Source organism: Typha latifolia, chromosome 6 (assembly GCF_019914945.1).
Source record: "Typha latifolia isolate L0001 chromosome 6, TyphaL0001v2, whole genome shotgun sequence".
In the NCBI taxonomy this organism is placed as follows: Eukaryota; Viridiplantae; Streptophyta; class Magnoliopsida; order Poales; family Typhaceae; genus Typha; species Typha latifolia.
Genome location: NC_133091.1, coordinates 13000597 through 13021072, shown reverse-complemented (window position 1 = coordinate 13021072; position 20476 = coordinate 13000597). Strand labels below are relative to the sequence as shown.

At 37.1% G+C, this 20476-nt stretch overlaps 3 protein-coding genes across 4 annotated transcripts; 1 reads left to right on the top strand and 2 right to left on the bottom strand.

The window, feature by feature from the left end:
* Positions 1–4114: 4114 nt before the first annotated feature.
* LOC140790593 (pectinesterase) lies at positions 4115–6474 on the top strand. The gene is made up of 2 exons (XM_073140729.1): positions 4115–5162; positions 5661–6474. Exons 1-2 carry the CDS (start codon positions 4163–4165, stop codon positions 6353–6355), a joined length of 1695 nt encoding a protein of 564 aa, XP_072996830.1. The 5' UTR covers positions 4115–4162; the 3' UTR covers positions 6356–6474.
* LOC140790594 (eukaryotic translation initiation factor 2 subunit gamma-like) lies at positions 6451–14229 on the bottom strand. 2 transcript variants are annotated; one of them, XM_073140732.1, is made up of 9 exons: positions 14073–14229; positions 13274–13410; positions 11698–11759; positions 10392–10504; positions 9613–9715; positions 8611–8838; positions 8307–8525; positions 7722–7982; positions 6451–6976 (listed from the first exon to the last, which is right to left on the bottom strand). In XM_073140732.1, exons 2-9 carry the CDS (start codon positions 13377–13379, stop codon positions 6674–6676), a joined length of 1395 nt encoding a protein of 464 aa, XP_072996833.1. In that variant the 5' UTR covers positions 13380–13410; positions 14073–14229; the 3' UTR covers positions 6451–6673. The 2 variants fall into 2 exon arrangements, with proteins under 2 accessions (XP_072996833.1, XP_072996832.1); XM_073140731.1 differs by lacking the exon at positions 14073–14229 and adding an exon at positions 13760–13899.
* Positions 14230–15250: 1021 nt separating this feature from the next.
* LOC140790470 (RING-H2 finger protein ATL2) lies at positions 15251–16614 on the bottom strand. Its single transcript, XM_073140585.1, has one exon. The coding sequence runs from the start codon at positions 16241–16243 to the stop codon at positions 15401–15403; it is 843 nt and encodes a 280-aa protein (XP_072996686.1). The 5' UTR covers positions 16244–16614; the 3' UTR covers positions 15251–15400.
* Between the last annotated feature and the right edge of the window lie 3862 nt (positions 16615–20476).

The following is a 20476-nucleotide window of genomic DNA, read 5'->3' as shown; positions in this document are numbered from 1 at the left end:
CATTTGTCTTAGAGATAGAAAAAGTAGTGTAATTGGTTAAAGTTCTTTATAAGGAGGTTTGTGAGATACAAACTTAGTGAGATCAACACAAGAAAATTTAATAAATTCATGAAGAAGAAAAAAAAATAAGTTTAAAATTAGGAGTAGGGATCCAACCAACTCTTATAGATTTTGATAGTCACTCTATTTAGAGCGACTCTAATTCTAAATAATTATTGTGAAAAAAATTATTTAGTAGTTTGGTTCAACGACTCGACTTGGTTAATAACTCGACGATGCAGGTAGCGAAAAGAGCAGCTTGATGGTGCAACTGCTCAGAGCATATCTCAGTAACATTATGTTTAAAGTAAAGTTCTCGCATGATTTGAAGTCTAGACTAGTCAACTTACTGTAAAATCTAAACTGACTCAAGAATTTGATCTTTTGCCCATATTTAGTGTCAAGCTCATAGATTAAAAAAAACCAGAGAAAGAGCAGAGACAAAGTACTTTTTAACAATTGGCATCATTCAGGGCAACTGATTACTAATCCTGACAGACAGAAAGAAAGAAAGAGAGAGAGAGAGAGAGAGAGAGAGAGAGAGAGAGAGAGAGAGAGAGAGAGAGAGAGAGAGAGAGAGAGAGAGAGAGAGAGAGAGTAGTAGGTGTTCGAAACCAAACATGGCTGCCTTGGCTTCACCTTTTCGTAGACAAAACCTGAGAGCTCTCGAGTCATCCATGCCAAAATAAAAGGTACGCCAACGAGAACGTGGTATGTTGGTCTTTCCAATACTAAATTAAATTTCTTTGGCAACTATTCATTGGATTATATACAAGAGTTCACCGTGTGGGGACTGGGGACTCCTAGATCTACGTGTACTCCTCCCCTGTTTGACTTTATATCCACCTCCTTTTATTTTCTCCCTCTATATTGGCCTTCGGAAATTATGGATTATTATTATTATTATTATTATTATATATAAATATATTTATGCTCTCTTTTTTTATTATATATATATATAATCCAAAGACGCGTTACAACTGGAGGTCACACGCACTCACGGATCACCGACATCAAACGCTTTAATTTTTTTAATCGTGAAATTAGACAAGGAAACAGACGAGATGTGGGAGTAAAAAGCTGGGTGTTCCAAATTTTGTATTTATTTGTTGTACTAAAAGGATGATTTGGATATATAGTAGTTGTACTTTCTGGCTCTTTTTAAAAAGTTCTTCTCAAAGTTAATGTGGACACGTAGAATATCTTAGTAATTAATTGCATTCTTGGAAGCTTTAATTTAATTACTAATCCATTTGTCCTTTTATGCCCAGTAAGTAAATACTTTGACGTTATCGTGAATTATGTATGTTTCATTGGTGTTTAAGTAAGATATGAAAATGTTTGGTAAAGATAAATAATTATATGATGTCTCGAAATGAGGTAAAATTAAGAAGCTTTATCCAAATGTTAGAGAGTGGTGGACTTCTAAATTTTTTCTTGCTTCCTAACAATTGAACACATCCTTAAAATAAACGTAAAAATGAGAACAGGTTGTAAAATTAAATAAAGAGTAATTTAGGTATTTAATTTTAAGTAAAGGATTATTTTTAACTCTAGATTTTTTTTTTATTATAAAGATAAAGCATAAATTGTTTTTAAGAAGTCTTCCTTTTTGTTTTTGTTTTCCATTGTATAAAACTTAGAAAAGATCTTTATGTTAAAACTGCAATAATTTCAATGGGGATTTCCTAAACTTAGATTAACACTAATAATGGGCCTAAGTGGAGTGGTCAATGGAGCCCCTCCTTATTGGGCCTTAAATGAAGATTTTGGGCCGGTCCAGGGAAGAGTATTAGCCTCATTCAACTTTACATTACATAATGAGATTAAGGTCAATATTTAATAAATTTTCATGGTAGTGCTACGTGCACGTAATTTGAGCATATTATAACTGATTTCTTAGAATAATTAGCCTAATTGTTTCATCTATAGACTATAAGCTCAAATCAAATTCTTTCCTCCATTTCTAACCAATTTAAATGCTTGGATGGTCTGCATCCAATTCCAAGGTTTGGCAACTCATCTTACATTAATTCTAGAGTCAAATTTTATTGTCTTGTTGTACCCAAAAGACCTACAAAGTCATGAACTACCAAACATAAACATATAATTCCAAACACCACCTCTTCCTCTCTCTCTCTCTCTCTCTCTCTCACCAATCCTTCTCTTTTTCCTCAAACCGCGTCAAGCATCCAATAATTTTAAGTACCATTCATGCACCCACCTCTAGATTTTGACCCAATTAGCAGAACTCCATCTTATATTGATTTGGAATATACTCCTATGCATGTATGGGGTCTTTGGTGTGACTTGAAAGATCTTTGATGGTTTTGATTAATGAGTTAGGAGCCTAGAAGAAGAATGATCTGCTGGCAATTTGGTAGCTAGTGCTGTTTAGTATTTTTATAGGAAATGAAGCATGGAAAGAGACTTTGTAGAAAAGACTTTGGAGGTGATGATGAAGAAGTAGATTTAAGAGAGTGAATGTGGTTGTTTAAACATTTGAATATATAGAATAAAAAGTTATGAAAATATTGGATTTTTGGATTGTAAATCCTATTAATCTTATCATCGCATTAACTAGTTATCTAACAAGGCAACAAGACGGAGATTAACAAATTATCAGATATGCATCGGCGCATCAAGTGCAAAGATATAGTCGGAACAAAACCAATAAATGCGTGAGATCGATACATGAGCATGGACTAATCCAAACCAATTGGAGCTGCACCACAGTCTTATATATTTAGCTAGCACAGTATTAGAGTTCAAACCTCGCCTAATCTTATCTAATTTACATTTTGAATTATTTATCTTTTATCTGTCCTATTGGACGTTTCATACATGAGTAATTAAAAATAGGGTCTTTTCATACATGAGTAACATGACCCTATTTTAGAGATGTTTGGCGAAATTTCATTGGAACCAAATGGGTCCCACATGAAATGTTAATTAAGATAGGACGTTTTATTCTAAATTTCAAAGACTTAAATCCAGATCTGGCAGCCATGGTAGGCTGTGTTTAGTGCATCAAAGTCAAAAGGTGAGCATTTTAAATAAAGACAATACGGCCAGGGTTTGCTTCCGGTTTAGCATTTCATCATACATCTATCATACGCCTTCCTTAGTTCAAGCAGTGTTTGATTTGACTTTGCTCTCGCATGGCTAGACTGACTCACTAACGTCGGTGGTCAAATATTGTCTTTTTTATATTAAGTTACATCCTAAACAGCGTACTTAGTTTTTGTTTAAAAAAAAAAAAAAACTTACTCTCTTTATTAGAGGAATAGATGTAATCAGGAAGCATGTATATTAACTATTAAGTTAGATCCATAAGTGGAGTGCATTTATCTTAGTCTAGTATCATGTTCTCGTTTTTACCCATATGCATCCATGTTATAAGAATCTCCTAAGCTTGATGCATGATAGATTACTATATATATTACTCAAGAAGGTGTATTTAAAGTTAGTTATACGTAGTTGCGTTGCCATTATCTCTAGTTTTAGTCCAAATTAGATAAATATGGCAGTAATAAATTCCTCTTCTCCCCAAGAGAATTAATGGCATTAAAGAATCCAAGCTCTCCAGTCAAAGCGGCACACTGGATGACTGGAGCCAAACTATATAGTAGAAGAAGTCAAATTGAAACGCAGATTCTAGCAAGCAATCCATCTAAATATTGCCAAAAGATCGAGAACACAGTCGTGGAATAGTTGGCTGCTCATGTCAACTTGCCAAAATATCAATCAGATAACTATTGCTAGCCACCAAACTTCAAAGAGACAACTACTCCAGCAGCCCTACTGCCTAACGATTGCAGTAGATATTGTATATCTCTAAACCACACAAGTCTTAAAGAGTTCTTCCAAAGGAGATTAGATTACTATAATAGATATTTTCACAAGTAATAATTTCTAGAGGTGATTAGGATGGTTATTTTTCCACGCGCTTTTACGTGTTTCTTTCTCATTTCCGTTGACTTGTTGACTTCCACAGACAAGATTGTGGAAAAAATTATATGACCATGAAGCCCTCGTAACCCCTATAAATACTTGCCACCTCTTTTTAAGTTTTACTCCTCACAAACACAAGATCTCTATCTTAATTAGTAGTTAGCCAAGTATGAATTCCACCACCATTACTCTCCTTCTCCTCTTCTGCACCCTCTTCTTCACTCCCACCCTCTCCGACACCCCGCCGTCGTCCCCTGTGCCCCCCGCCACCGCATGCAACGCCACCCTCGACCCCACCTTTTGCAAGTCAGTTCTCCCACCCCGCGGCTCCCAAAACCTCTACTTCTACGGCCGCTTCTCCCTCGCCAAATCCCTCGCCAACGCCGGCAAATTCCTCACCCTCGTCAACCGCTACCTGGCGCGCCGCTCAACCCTATCGCCAGCCGCGGTCGCCGCCCTCCAAGACTGCCAGCTTCTGTCGAGTCTCAACATAGATTTCTTAACCTCCACGAGCGCTGCATTGAACTCGACCACTACCCTTCTCGACCCTCAGGCCGACAAGGCCCAAACCCTCCTCTCCGCCCTCGTCACTAACCAGCAGACGTGCCTCGACGGCCTCCAAGCCGCCGCGTCTGCTTGGTCGGTAAAGAACGGCCTCTACTTACCCATCTCCAACAGCACCAAGCTTTATAGCGTCTCCCTTGCTCTCTTCAACAAAGCCTGGGTGCCAAAAGCCAAGAAGCCAAAGACCCACAAAGGTTTCACCTCCTCAAGAATCCCCATGAGGAGAAGCCTACTATTCCACGAAGGCAAAGAGTTGCCTCTAAGAATGGAGAAGGCAAAGAGGGAGCTATTTGAGAGGAAGAGTGGGAGGAAGCTTCTCCAGGACTCGGATGCCGTCATGGTTAACGACATTGTTGTGGTTAGCCAAGATGGGAGTGGGAATTATACGACTATAGGAGACGCCATAGCGGCGGCGCCGAATAACTTGGATGGGAGCAGTGGATACTACTTGATATACGTGGATAGTGGGGTTTATCAAGAATACGTCGTTATTCCCAAGAATAAGAAATATCTTATGATGATCGGGGAAGGGATCAACCAAACTGTGATCACTGGTAGCCATAACTTCGTCGATGGCTGGACCACCTTCAACTCGGCCACCTTCGGTAAGTTTAGCTTAATTAATCTCGTTTATTATTAATAAACACCCTATGTTTTGACTTTATTATTACTATTCACATCCTACTATATACATATAATTATTTAAGGTATAGTTATTGTTAAGTTAAAATTAATTTGGGAGAGGTATTAAAAATTACATATACGGATATACCTATGGTAGGGTAAGAAAGACAATAAAATAAATAAAAGAAATTTTGAAATATTTATTTAGTCAACAATGGTCCTCTAGCTGTTTTGTTATGAAGTCGCCATCACTTAATTAATATCTTACATCATTTCAACGGTGTCGACCACTTGTGGAGCATTTGTAGTGCTGATTAATTAATATTCTACCATCCAGAAAAAAAAATTTGACATGAGGTAAGATAGTCAAACAACCAATTATAAAAAAAAAAATAGGCACTTTAATTAGTTTAATAAATTTAAAAACAAAATTTGTATATTATAACTAACAAGATATCCATTTAAATGTATTCCCACAGCTGTGGTTGGTCAAGGCTTCGTAGGGATAAATATGACAATCCAGAACACGGCAGGCCCCGCGAAGCACCAAGCAGTGGCCCTCCGAAACGGCGCCGACTTATCCACCTTCTACAGCTGCAGCTTCGAAGGATACCAAGACACCCTCTACACCCACTCCATGCGCCAGTTCTACCGGGAATGCGACATATACGGCACCGTAGACTACATATTCGGCAACGCGGCGGTGGTGTTCCAGAACTGCAGCATCTACTCACGGCTCCCCATGAAGGGCCAGAGCAACACGATCACGGCCCAGGGGCGAATCGACCCGAACCAGAACACGGGCACCTCGATCCAAGATTGCAACATCCTGGCCGCGCCCGACCTAGCCCAAAGCGAGGGGTCCACCGTCACGTACCTCGGTAGGCCATGGAAGAACTATTCGAGGACGATTATCATGCAATCTTTTATGGATGATTTGATCGATCCGGTGGGGTGGATGCCTTGGGATGGGGATTTTGCATTGAGTACGTTGTACTATGCGGAGTATGGCAACAGTGGTTCTGGGTCGGATACTAGTCACAGAGTTACGTGGCCTGGGTACCACGTAATTACTAATGGGGCAGATGTGGCTAACTATACGGTGACGAGCTTTGTCTTTGGGGATAACTGGTTGCCGCAAACTGGGGTGCCTTATTCAAGTGGATTGGATTAGATTAGAGGGGGATTTGGGAAGAATAAGATGTATATGTTAATCATTTATTATTGGCCTTTGCGTGTAAAGGCAATTGTAGCAAGAATAAGAGATGCATTAAAAGATAATCATAAATTAGAGCATATCATTTCCAAGATGTCACCAAAAATGACCCTCCATGCCCAAAGAAAGAAGTTGAAGGACAGTAAGTTCAAAAGTTTTCTTCGCCACTTGAGAAAGATTGTTCCAAGAAATTCTCTACCTTCCCACATTGATCACTCGCAAGTCTCTTTTGTCTATGATACCGTGTTTTTAAGGGTGTCTTTTGATTTATGGGATTTAGATTGGGCAGGGGGGGACTTCCAGAGTAACACCAGCTTGGATCTGGCCCCAACCAATGAGGCGCCAATGCTTCTCGACTCGTCGACTGAGTGCAACCTTCTCGCCTTTACTCGTGCAGACTGGTGCAGTAAGCTGCAGCTTTGCAAGATCGTTCTTCACGGCGACCACCCGAGCCCCGGTCGACATGGATCCTATGTTAAGCATTAGGATCTCAGCCTTTGTCAGCTTCGAGACCTTCCCTTGCTTCTCAGTGCCCTTTGTTCTCACACCCAGAAGCCTCCGGAGAAGGAAGAAGTTCACCTGTAAACTCAAAAGCTAAGAACTTAGGGTAATGTCGAAATAATGTTTATTATTGTAGAACCAACTAGATAGGCAAAATTTGCTCTTATCGCAGGGATGATCCCTTGTTCTCCCCTTCGTACTATTCCTCTTTAATCCATTATGAATAGGAGTTAAAACTACCAGAACAGAAAGAAAGTATTTTAAATTGGATAACTAGACTCTAGCTTTAGGACAAACTTTTAAAACGCAATTTGCATTTGCATATACGTAAAATGAGTTAAAGATTCATAAGGTTGACTGACAAAATGAGCACCCACCTGTCAAATCCTAAAAGACCAACATCAAGACCATGTAGTAAGTAAACCATTAGATCGCTCTCGGTCACCAATATGCAATCTGAGTGCTATAATATGGTAACTTAATGTACATAAATAAAAGCCAAAATATTTCACCTTTTCCTTATCTAAAGGAATATTTGATGGGGTTACTCCTGGGTTGCAAGAACCGGAAGTGCAACATTATTTGTCCTTAAATTACTGGATCTTTAGTCGAAATATTTGAATCCGTTTTCCATAGGATTGCATGAAACGACCAGCCCTGAGAAACAGGAATTCTTGGCCTTCCTACCTTGAGTTGTACTACAACGAATTCATATTTTTGGAAAAGATTATCATAATGGCAATCAATGAAGGGGCTGAATTTTCCTACTCTAATCCTTAATTCCCTATTATGCAACGTGAAAATCATTTAAGAGATAGCAAACCTCGAGCTCCACGAAAACATCTGGCAAAGTTCCAACTTCCCCAAGGACCTGACCCACAAGCCTATCAGCACGTGTCAATGTGGGATCCATTGTAGTCCCTACCCCAATAAGCCCTCCAGGTACTGCAAACTGGAGCTCATTTTGCTCAGCATATAGTGAAACTATCCTCGAATATATTGGTGTGCACTTTATGTTGCCACTCTCATCTTTGGTAACGATGCCAGGCCGGACTTCAATGAACTGGTTCACCTTTAAAACTCCCTGCACAGAAAATTGGCGTTTTTAGCTATTTCACCACGGTGAAACCAATAGATAACAACTGCAAGAATTTTCGACTAATTTATAGAGGGAAAAAAGAATGGATATGACCCACAGGTTTCTCGGAAAAAAAACTGGTTTAGTTAGACAATATTCAATGTGGAATTACAAGAAAAAACTAACATGTAATGAAAGCATAACCCAAGTATCTGTAAGCTTGTATACAGAAAAACTGCATTTACAAAGGAAGCAGGCAGGACAATCATTGGGTACATAGCTTTGAACTATGCATGCAGATAAAAAAGAAAATCCACATGATCTACATACCCTAAGGATGCTTCCACCTGCAACACCACCCTTTATTTCATCAACTTCAGAACCAGGCTTATTCACATCAAAAGAACGAATGACGATCATGCTCGGAGGTGAAATAAAATTTCTTTCAGGAATAGGGATTTTCTTAACAATATATTCGCAGACAACATCAATATTATATTTCAGTTGAGCAGATATTGGCACCACAGGAGCCCCGTCAGCTATTGTGCCCTGTCCATGCAACCCACCGAGTTAGAAATGAGGTAAAATACTATTGATGTCTACAACTAAGGACCGCTCAGCAAAGAATACTGACCTGGATAAACTTCTGGATTGCTTCATGTTGGTTAATTGCTGCACTTTCCTGAATAAGATCAATCTTATTTTGTAGTATGATAATGTGTTGGAGACGCATGATTTCAACAGCTGCCAGATGCTCAGATGTCTGAGGCTGGGGGCAGCTTTCATTTCCAGCTATTAGCAGCAGTGCTCCATCCATGATAGCAGCTCCATTTAGCATTGTAGCCATAAGAATGTCGTGACCCTACTAATACAGCCACTTACGTCAGGAAAGGAGAATGGAACGCTAATAAATCTATGCCACATGGACTTCGGATCTATTATTAATAATGAGATGCATCCAGGTGTCCGATCCTTCGGCAACCACCAAGGTTTCTAATGCTTCCTAACTTGCCCCCAAAAAAATTTCAATTCCATATACAGGCTCATAATGGGAAAACATAGGACCAACATCAATAATATAGGACACACAAACGGAAGGTCAATGAGCAGGAATTCCATGGCTGATGTTACAACTGATGCTTCATATGGAGAATCAGAGATACAAGAATGAAAGAACATTATAACCATCATAATCATATCCTTCTATGTCAATAAAATGACATATATCCATCGACATAAGATGACAATTGTGTATGAAGGATATTTGGGTTAAATATTATGTTTAAAAAGTTAAGGTTAAATCAATTTATCCTACAGGACAACCCATTTCAAAATATGACCTACCATATCAGAATTATGCACTAGCTGCATATTTGAACTAAAAGGCCAAAACTTGGATATAGCATCTTGGATATAGCAACAAAAGCTACTACTTTCACTAATTTGATATCAAAATGAGCCATCTTCCTCTCAATATTTTCCTCTTTCGAGAAAAATATACAGGCTTTGTTAAGCATGTAAACTGGGCTGTCCCTAAAGCTAGAGTTGCCAATATATGGGCTGATATCCCACATTTAAATACCAAAGAAATTCTTATAAGTAAAAAGATGATGATCATAGAGATAAAGCATCATACCGGACAGTCAACAAAGGAAACATGTCTTAATAGCTTCATTCTTGTATTTTCAAACCCTGGGACATCACAAAGAGGACTATCTTCTTTTCCACTACCATAAGCCCTGCATAGTCATCAAGATTGTCAAAAGTGATAAAGCAACCCTCGAAAGTGAATCCACAAAATTTTAGTCAGTACCATATTGCTAGCTATGGAGTATGGACTGAAACAAAACATTTCATAGAAATATAGTCTGTGCTTTGTAGCATATCAACCTACAGTCATGACACTATTCTAAAAAAAATCATCCTACAAAAAGTGCGAGCCAGTCATAAAAGGACTCTTTAATTCCTCTGATACAATTATAGTGAGTCCAAATATAGGCTTATCTGCACTCCTGGAGAGACGGAACCATACCATATAAAAGAAGGATATCCATGGTGTCCCTTTATAGATGTCTTCATGGTATAATATGTGGTAGACACATGGAGAATACACTTCTGAAAAGAGGTGTCACACATATAGTTCTCCTAAATATTATCCAGAGTATGATACAGAATGTGATACATAATAACTGAGAATAAGATAATGATAAAACATTGTAACATTGTTATGAGTGCATCTAATAATGTTAAAAGCCTGTAGAACTGCAAGGGGTTAACAACAGCACCATAGTGGGATGGTAGGCACTTATCTTCTGCCTCTAAAAGGTAAAAAAACCAACAGAAACTGACTATTGCAGCGAACTTGAATATCATAAGAAGAAAAAAAGAATCATTTGCTATGATAGATTATCATACTTGTAGCACATAGGTCGGGGGCATCTATCATCTTCACATTTATATATCTTTGCGTTGGCGTAACCCAACTTTATAGTAATATTACGCTCCAACTCATTTTTAAAGCGAACAGTCTGCAACAAGAAAGAAGATTCAATAAAATACAAAAATGTTGTTCAGATAATGATCTAATAGAACAGTAATATATCCAAATATACATGATCTTATAAATAAAATGGAGTGACAGGCTGCAAATAATTATGTTATTCTCCATGTATACAGTAAATTATAATTGACGGAAGTTAACAACATCAAAAAATTTCATCGCTTTCGCCTTTCAGATTGGTTTTACTAAGTAACTAGAATTTATCCACTAGGAGAAGACTTATTTTCAAGGAGAAACATTGTAGCAAATAGCTGTAAAGATATCTTAAAACATTTCATCTGGAGAAAATGTGATACTTAATACTTATAATAGCAGGAAGACATGTTCATATGTAGATTTATTTGGCAATTTATAAGAAGATAGGACCAGAAGCAAGAAGGTAAAAGTCCAGAAAATGAGGTTAAACAAGATCAAATATCCTGAAAGAACAAGAAGTTTCTTAACCTAAAATTGATGTGTTAGCCACTAAATCCTTCCAAGGGCTACATCTGTTGTTACGACCACTATAAATTTCCAAATCCTTTCCTAGAAAATTCTAATGACTTTATAGGTCGTTTGGCTTTATGTATCTGGAAAAATTGCCTCTACACATATAAAGTATAATATACGAGCCAGTTTTAAATTACAGATCGTATGAAATATCCTTTCCAAGGGCTAAGATGGGCTTACCTGCAACATCTTGACATCCACTTCATTTAAGTGGATGTTAAAATGCATTTTCTCAACTTTTAATAGGATAAAAAGAGGAAAGACATAAGACTTTTGTTTATATTGATTTCTCATTTAATATTAAAGATGCTCCATCTTGAAACACATGGAACCAAACGGCTCCTTAGATCTTCCCCTCCATTCTAATCCTTGTAGAGAACCTAGGCAATACCGAGACATATTGAACTCTTCTGTGAACATGATACTACCTTCATAACTGCATCCTACTGGTTGTAAATGGATGCATGTAACAGAAGAAAGCTAATATAAAAGAAGCACTTTGTTCATTAATCTCGCTAAACCACTTACGTATGAAGCATTATCATGCACCTAACAGAAACTTTAAAAAAAAATTGTCAAAGACACAGATATGTACAAAGCAAAAGCAGGCTTAAGTGGTTAGAAAAGGCATCAAAAGTTTGGAAACAATATAGATCTAAATTCAAATAATACCTGAACACCAGATATTGCTTTCACGACAGTTGATTTCCCATGGGCCACATGACCAATGGTACCTATAAATAAAGAAAATACAGTGAATCAAAGGAATCACAAAAATATCTGCTTCACGATAGATGTTAGAAGAATAGTATTAAATAGTTTTACCAACTGTTCACTCACTCAAAAAAATGAATCATGATACAAGTTGTTGGACTGTTGGAAATCACTACAGAATGGCATCTAAAGAAACTAAACATGATAAAAGTAGCCTAAAACTAATAACTTTATATGATTTGACAACATGACTCCCTAGGAGTGAAAACGGATCGGATAGTGCTCAACCCATATCCGGATCCATATTTTTAGTCCAGATACGAATTCGGATACAAATATTGGACGGATAGCAAAATTTAAAACTATATCCTAATTAAACGGATACGGATAATTTTCTGATAGAGGATCGGGGATATTGATTGAATTTAAAATAATTATAATATTTTATTTAGATATAATTAACACAAAATTATTAAGAGTTTTACGACAAATAATTTTTTTGTATGTCAAATTTAGAAAATTAGAGAAATTAATCTCTATAAATAATATATAACGTATTATTAGTAATAATATTAATATTTCCTATTTAAATAAGCAAACTAAAAACTGTAAATCATTTAAAAAAAAAAAACATGCGAGTAAACGGATATCCGATATCCATATCCGAATTTGAAAAATATATCTGACCCGTATCCGAATCCGTATCCGAATTTTTTTCAAAAATTTTATCCATATTTGAATCCGTATCCAAATCGGATAAAAAAATTTTATCCGAATCGGGTCGGAGAGCGGATCGGGTTGGAGTTAACCCTACCCGTTTTTACCCCTATGACTCCCCCATTACATGTAAATGTTATCTTTGGGCCTTTGGGGCTGCCCATTAGTAGAAAAATGTACTTAATAACATTAAAAAAAATTAAACATATCCTTTGCAATAGTTCATCTTGCAGCATATTATAAAAGACTATAAGTGATAGACGGGTGGGCAAAGGGACATCTAATACACAAGCGCTAGGCGGGTGCCTAGGCAAAGGCCTAGAAACCAGGACAGTTTGGAAATAAACAGATAGAAGTATAGCTACAGAAGTTAATTTCACATTAAATCAATAAAAATAAACTACTGCATTTCTACTAAGTAACATTGTTAAAAATACAGAGTGGACATCTAGGCAAAGCATAGGTATACGCATATCATATTTGGAGAGCTAGCACATCGGTATTATAAAAAATAACAGAAAAAAAATGAGCATATTTACTTGATAAGAATTAGATTGTCATTATCCTGAATAAGCGCTATTTTGGCCTCCTAATGTTTCTCAAATTACCATCACGGATAAAATGTGGGATCCTTTTTTAGCATCAGTCATAAATGGCTTCCAATATTTTTTATACTCTGGTATCGAAATCAGGCAAATTCTTACTTAACATTTTGAAATCTCTGGCAAATGACAAGTCACAAGAAAGTTCAGAAATGGATATAATGCTCTTAGACAGAAATAAGATAAATAATTATTGTACAAAAAAGTGAATTTACCAATATTAATCGTGGCCTGGCGGGAAATAACTTCTGGTGACAAAGGATGTAGCTTTGTCACGTCGAGCTTGCTTAGGTCCTGCTCCATTAATCCTTTACGAGACATTTTCTGTAGAAGTGTGATACACCAATGAAACCTGACAGAGAAAATAACAATGGTTATAACCAAAGATCCTTATCTATGAAGCCCGGATACGGGATATGGATACAGGGATACAGCAAATTCTCAAAAAACAGAATAAGATACCTCTAGGATACGAAAATAAATAAATTATATATAAAACAATTATATTCTAATGACAACGATACATGTTTATGTGCAAAAAAAAATTTATATTCTAGTGACAAGCTACACACAACATTGCATTCAATATATCAATATTTCAATATATCAATTATCTACATAAGCATTTAATAGCATAAATGAAAGTAATAGATATAAGACAACTAGACAAAGAATACATCAACATTCAACAATTAACGCACCAAAATAAGAGTAGTAGATATCATTGCATTTAACATGAGCAACTCATAGGCTCATAGCACTAAAGCTTATAAAGTAAATCCACCAAAATGCAGAATATTTGAGAAGAAAATCTGCGCAATTTCAGAGAAAAAAACTAATTTAGAGAACAAGGGAGAAAAACTGAGGAAAAAAAGAAAAGAAAAATCTGAAAACAGAATTGAGAAGCGGAAAGTGGAAAGTGGAAAGTGGAAGAAATCAGATGAAGAAAATTCAGAGAAGAAATTGAGGAAAAACTGAGAAAAAAAAAGACACGATAAGAGGGAAAAGAAATACCAGCGTCAGAGAGTGAGAGAGGAAGACCGGCGTCGTCTTCGGCTCGTTACTGTCGAGTGTCGAGAGAGAGGAGGAGAACGGCGTCGTCGTTGTCGAGTGTCGAGAGAGGGGGAGAACGACAGAGGGGGAGAACGACAGAGGCGGGCGGGTAGGGCATGAATCTATTATAGAGAAAGGGAGAACGAAATGGGAAGGCGGATAATGGGTTAACGGGTACGAACGGGTTAGTGTTTATAAAATAAAACCCGCCCGACCCAAAACGTATCCCTAAAGTATCCACTATCCAGCTATCCCGTATCCAAATATTAAAATTAATTATTTTTATTTTGTATACTCTATAAATGTTTTGGATATGAATTCGAGTCGTATGCTATCCCGTATCTATATCCTATATAGATAAACAATTTGGTATACGTTCTAATGGAAAAAGGGATAGTGAGCATGTTAAAAGTGTAAAACAACATAACATAGCTATCTTGTTAGCTAAGCGAAATAATCCTATCAAGTTGTTCCAACTTCCAACAGACCATAAATAAATGTGCCCCAAAAAATAAAACATTCTAGTTCAACCAACTTCCGCCAAAATTCACAAGTTAGGAACAAGTATATTTCAAATAAGTGCTAAAAACAAAATTTCTTAATCTAGTTTTAGTGAATAAATATGCAATGTAAATTATTAAATTTATATACATATACAAATAATATTAAATTTTAATATATATATATATATATATAATTATTAAAAGTTCAGGCACTTGGGCGGCCAGAAAAATAAATTTAACTTTTAAATATTCTATAAATTGTGCATGTGTCGCATTATCCAACTAATAAAATACTTTAAAGTGTTTGTAAGTGTTTAGTATGTCATCGTAGGGATTCATAGAGATTTCAATATCTTCTCTCTCCCCTAAAGCCTCGGGCTATTTTTCTTCTTCCTTTTTTTTTTAAGTTTTCCTCCTCATCTAAAGCAATTCATTTATTTTTCTCTATCTCTTTCTCACCCTCACTAATTTGTTTTGTTTTCTTTGCGTTTTCTCGACGGTTTAACCTCTTGTATTAACACGCAAATTAACTTATTGTTAACCATGAAATTTTCTATTTTTAAGACCACAATTATTAAAAAAAATTCTTTTAAAAAAGGTCTCGTTTAGACAAACAAGTTGGATGACGACCCGTAGATTTAAGATAAAAATCTTTTCTATATCGTCTTAAAACGATATATATCAAGTATCAACAGTATAAGACAACTACAAAAGAATCTATACAAGCTTCTAAATCAGACCAAATCCACGTCTGCGATTCCGCCACGTGTCCTTTTCCTCCCAGATCTACACAACCACCACTACCACCGGCACCGGCGCCACCTCCTCCCCTCTTTCCAGATCCGGCTCGCTTCCTCGATTAACTCTCAAATCCCTACCACTCACAAGCCTCCTCAGGAGAAGTAACCGGCTCCCCGGTGACTTCACCGCCGGTGACCCCAACCCCAGTCCCAACCCTAACCTTAACCCTACCTCTTCCTCCTCCGATCCCCTCCGCATCGGTACCTCGATCCCGAGCTCTCCGCCATCGATATCCAACGCCGACGACGGCCCGCTCCCCTCCAAGATTCCGGCGGTGACGGCGCTCTCCGTCGCCGGAACCGGCAATGGTGCTGCGGGTCGCTGCTCCGGCGCCGGCGCTGCCTCGACGGTGGCGCGGCAGAGGGGGCAAGTGGCGTGGGAGTGGAACCACATGTCTATGCAATCGATATGGAAGCGGTGACCACACCGCGGGAGTCCGCGCACCTTCTCCCCCGCCTCGAACTCGCTCAGGCAGACGGCGCACTCCGCCACGGCGGCGTCGTCACTGGCGGCGGAGGAGTCGGAGATGACCAGCACCGGGAGAGATCGGATCACCTTAGGATCGACGCCGCGGGAGGCGGTAGGAGGGGTTGAGCCCTCGCCGGCGAAGACAAGTTGGCGACGGCGGAAGGAGGAGCGGCGGCTGCGGAAGAGGCGCCACCGGAGGTAGAGGTGGATGAAGAGGATGAGGAGGACGGAGGCGAATAGGACGACGATGACGATAAGCATGATCTTTCCGCTGAGGGCGTAACCCGGCGGCGGAGCAACGGTGGCGCCGCCACCATCACCATCGCCCGGGTTCAGATCAGCGCCGCCCTTGGAATCCATGTAAGTCTTCTTCTTCTTCTTCTTCTTCTTCTTCTTCTTCTTCCTCTGCTTTCAAATGTTGACGGTCTGGGAAACGGGGGCGGATTCGAGTTATATAAAGCAGCAGGACGGATACGGATACGCGCTCTTAACGTAGCCGAGGTGGCCGAGTAGCCTTATCGTTCTTGTGCCTCAAATTACCAAAATGCACTCGTCCAACGCTCGCGTAATTATCTTGGAAATTTTCGCATAACACCTTTACATTTATTGATTTTATGATCTCAGAGTTTTCTTCCAAACTTGACTTGCCAACATGCCTTACTCAGTTACTTATTAGTGACCTTTGACCTACCATGTTTGACCAAATAGCATCAGAAATAAATGCAACCTTACCCTTTCTAAAAAGAATTACGTTTGGTCGAGTTCATGTGATTTTTTTTTCTAATTAGAGAGAAAGTAAAGTGTAGTTCTTCAAATGCTGCGAATACAAGTTTTAAATCACAAAAAATCATGGAAAAAAATACTGCTGTAGGAAAATTTCTCATGATTTTTGAGAGATTTACAAATAGTGCTCTGCATTTTCGATTCTTTTTTTTATTTACCATATGGTTTTCAGACCTTTATAATCTGATATTCCGATCCTTATCTTTTCTTGCTTAAAAAACACATTTAAATATAGTAATATTAGGGGTGTGTTAATTTGATAAGAAGTGAAGAAAATAAAATAATAAAAGTTTATCGTAAGTTCATTTTATAGTGAGTAATTAAGACATTAGTATTTGATAAATATTAAAATAATTAATTATAATAATATAATAATATAATAATATATAGATAATTAGAAAGTATCACTCTCATTGTAAGGGAGGAAGAAGAGACAAATATTAGAGATATTAGATAGTTTGAGGACTCCTATTTATTTATCAAGATATTATAAATATAAATCGATGAAGTTTCAAAAAGTTATATTTTTCTCTTTTTATTTTCTATCAATCAAAACATAATATTTTATGTTTATCAGTTTAGTTAGTTGTTATGAAGTAGAAAAAGAAAGTGATAATTTTATAGAGTGGTACCACTTTATAGAGTTTTAATAAAGTAAATTTCTCCGCTTCTCTAAAAATATCTAATTTTCTTAATTTTTGATTTATTTTATATTTTCTTATCTACTATAACAAGCAACAATTTTACTCAATAATTACCATAATTATCCACTTTCATTAAAATCTAATGTCAAAATTATTCAATAAAAAAAAAGACTTTACTAACCACTTCTCAAAACCATTAAACTATAAAAGTGCAGAATATAAGTACTAATAAAGATAAAATAGAGGGTGTTATTTGAAACAACCGGGTAGGTGCCGTAGAAGGGGGGGGTTAGAGTTGGGAATTTGCATGGATGGGGAGATGGATGGAATGGTGATGGTCCCCACGGAAGTGGGGAACACGGGCGGCGTGCGTGAAGTATGCGACATGGAGCGGTTTGAGAAGCAGTGGGCTTTCTTATTTTTTTATTGACCCCATTGGATCTGGGTGTAAAGAGGAAGTTTCCTACGGGGTTTTATTTGGAAAGTTGCGAGTCGGAAGTCTTCCGAGAAATTTCGAGCAAACAACAGGCGGTGTCGCGCTCCATCGAACACTGTTATCTGGAGTTTTAATTTGCAGACCAGATTCCCTACAACCCTCTGCTGCATCAGTTTCGTTCGTCTCGCAATAATAAAGAGTTTGTATTTTGTAACGCTTGTTTAGCGAGGCTTCTGAGAAATAACTCCGCAGTTTCGATGAAGGACCTGATGGTTTGTTGCCATGTTAATTTATATATCTTAATTAACACCTCGGCAGATCAATCATTTTAAGGGCTCACATGCCCCCAACTAATGGGGGTTTAAGATATAAGTATGGCTAAATTAAGTTTGGAAATTATTCTACTACAAAATGCCACCTTGGACATTAAAAGTCCATAATTCTTAGGATTAATCCTCCCAAAGACACAGCCAAGACCACGCTAAAAATTTAATGCGCACAAGCGATTGTACTACGTAAATCTCTTGCATAATTTCTCTCGGGAAGATCTCATTAAGGATTGTACAAGCCGCCCAATGCTCGGACTGAAGCAAAGAGTCCATATTATGCTCGAACCGTGGCATTAAGTGCCATATCTGGCCCGGCCCATTAGCAAAACTTTCTCAGACTAACTAAATTTAGTAGAGTTGTCGGATATCTTTTTCATAACCTAAGTCAGTCATGAATCATACTCCAACCTTGATTCGATTGATGGCTCGACGACGCACATAATTTGAAGCATAGACTAGACAGTTCATTATATTGGTTAAAAATTTAGTAAAGCATAAGTAACTCTTTTATCCGATCAATATCTAGCTTTTGGAATCATAAATAATAAGAAAAAACTTTCTCAGTTCCCACCGATATCTCTATATTATGTCCTCATCGTAGTAACCATGGGGACATGAGTAAGTACAGAAGAAATTAATATACATTTAAGGCCACTCCCACGTGACCCTGTGAAGTGAGGACATATCTTCACAAGCCTAAGTGGGAACAAAATGATACCGGCAAAAGGGTGAAGGAACGGCCAATCGTCGTGGCTCATAAGCTATACTATAAAAAATTTACAAAATAATAATTTCAACATTTACGGGTATCGATTTAAGTTATATATGCATGAGACAGCGGGCAACAATTACTAGTGTCGTACTTTAAAAGAGATCCATCAATTAATATTTTTATGAGAAAGTTTTGGATGGATAAGTCACGGGCAATGGAGTAGAGCGGATACGTTTCTGTTAACATTGGCGTAAGATTCCTGGAGTCACGAGAGCATCGCCTTCTCATAAGTAAGTACTGGAGATTAGTGTTTATATATTAGAGTATTCTTCGACCGGCCACAACTCACAAGGAGGAGGACGCCATCCCTCAGCTCCTCATAAGTGGACGTACTCGATCGTTCCCATGCAGCCTTGCGCGTGAAGAAGTACTGTGAAAAGAAAAGAAAGTTTTCCTACAGGAGAGGTGTCGACTAAGAATATATCAAATAAGTCTCGCACCACTTTGTTTTACTTGGCTTCAGCTGAGAGTCCGGTGCACTCTATTGCACCGGGCTCTATAGTTATAAGAAAAGTAATAATATATATATTTATATTACTTAATAGGTCATCTTAGTGTTATTATTTTTTAATAAGAATATATAATTAGAAAACTCTCATTAAGATTTTTAAAATAAGACTAATATTTAATAGTTTCAGAAATAATTTTAAATTACTAATTTCGTTAATGTCCAGGTTTTTAAATATTTAATGTATTTTAATATTTAGTATTATATTTGAAAATAATTTTAAGTTATTATCTGTATAATTTTAGGACATATCAATTTTAAATAATAAAAAATATTTTATTATGTATTTTAATACATTTTAAAATTTTAAAATTTAAATTAACGCAAAGATAATTTAATATTTAACTTATTTTAAAGATCTTGATGAGAAAGATATTATTTTTATTAAAAACTGATTAGTAAAACTAATTATATACTCATTTTAACTATTCAGATTATTTAATAAAGAATATAGATAAAATTAAAATTATTTGATTAAATATTTAAAAGACAAAATTAAAATTAAAAAAAATCTGAAAATATATAAAATCGGGCTCTAAATTTTTTAGTAGGGCTCCAAAAATTTTTGAAGCTAGCTATGAATCATAGCCCCGAAATATAGATTTAGAGATTTGGAGCCTGATTGAAGACGGTAATGAGTTGAGGATTTATTTATTAAAATTTTTAGCGGGAAAAAATAGGCCTCACTGCTTTTACTCTTTTATTGGTTTTATCCTGAGCTTTATGTGATAATTGGAGGAAGTGGAGACTTTTGTTCACTGCTACGAGCAATTTATCTTTTGCTGCTTTCTTTGAATTCTATAATTTAAAAATAAAATAAAATCTATTTTGTACATTCTTCATCTCTTCTAATATAATTCAAAAAATTTCCTGTTCTTTTAAAACAACAACAAATAAAAGTACAACGGCTCAAGCAATTCAAAGGGCTCCGCTAGCGATCAGTGATGATACAATCTGGACCGTTCATCTGCCTCTGAAAACGTGCAGATAAGGAGTGCCCCCCTTCGCGTTTCCCCATATCTTAACTACCAAAACAAATCGCGTTTCCCCGTATCTTAACTACCAAAACAAACTGGTCATTCAGACCACGCCAGACCACTCCTGCGGGTGCGGGATCGCGT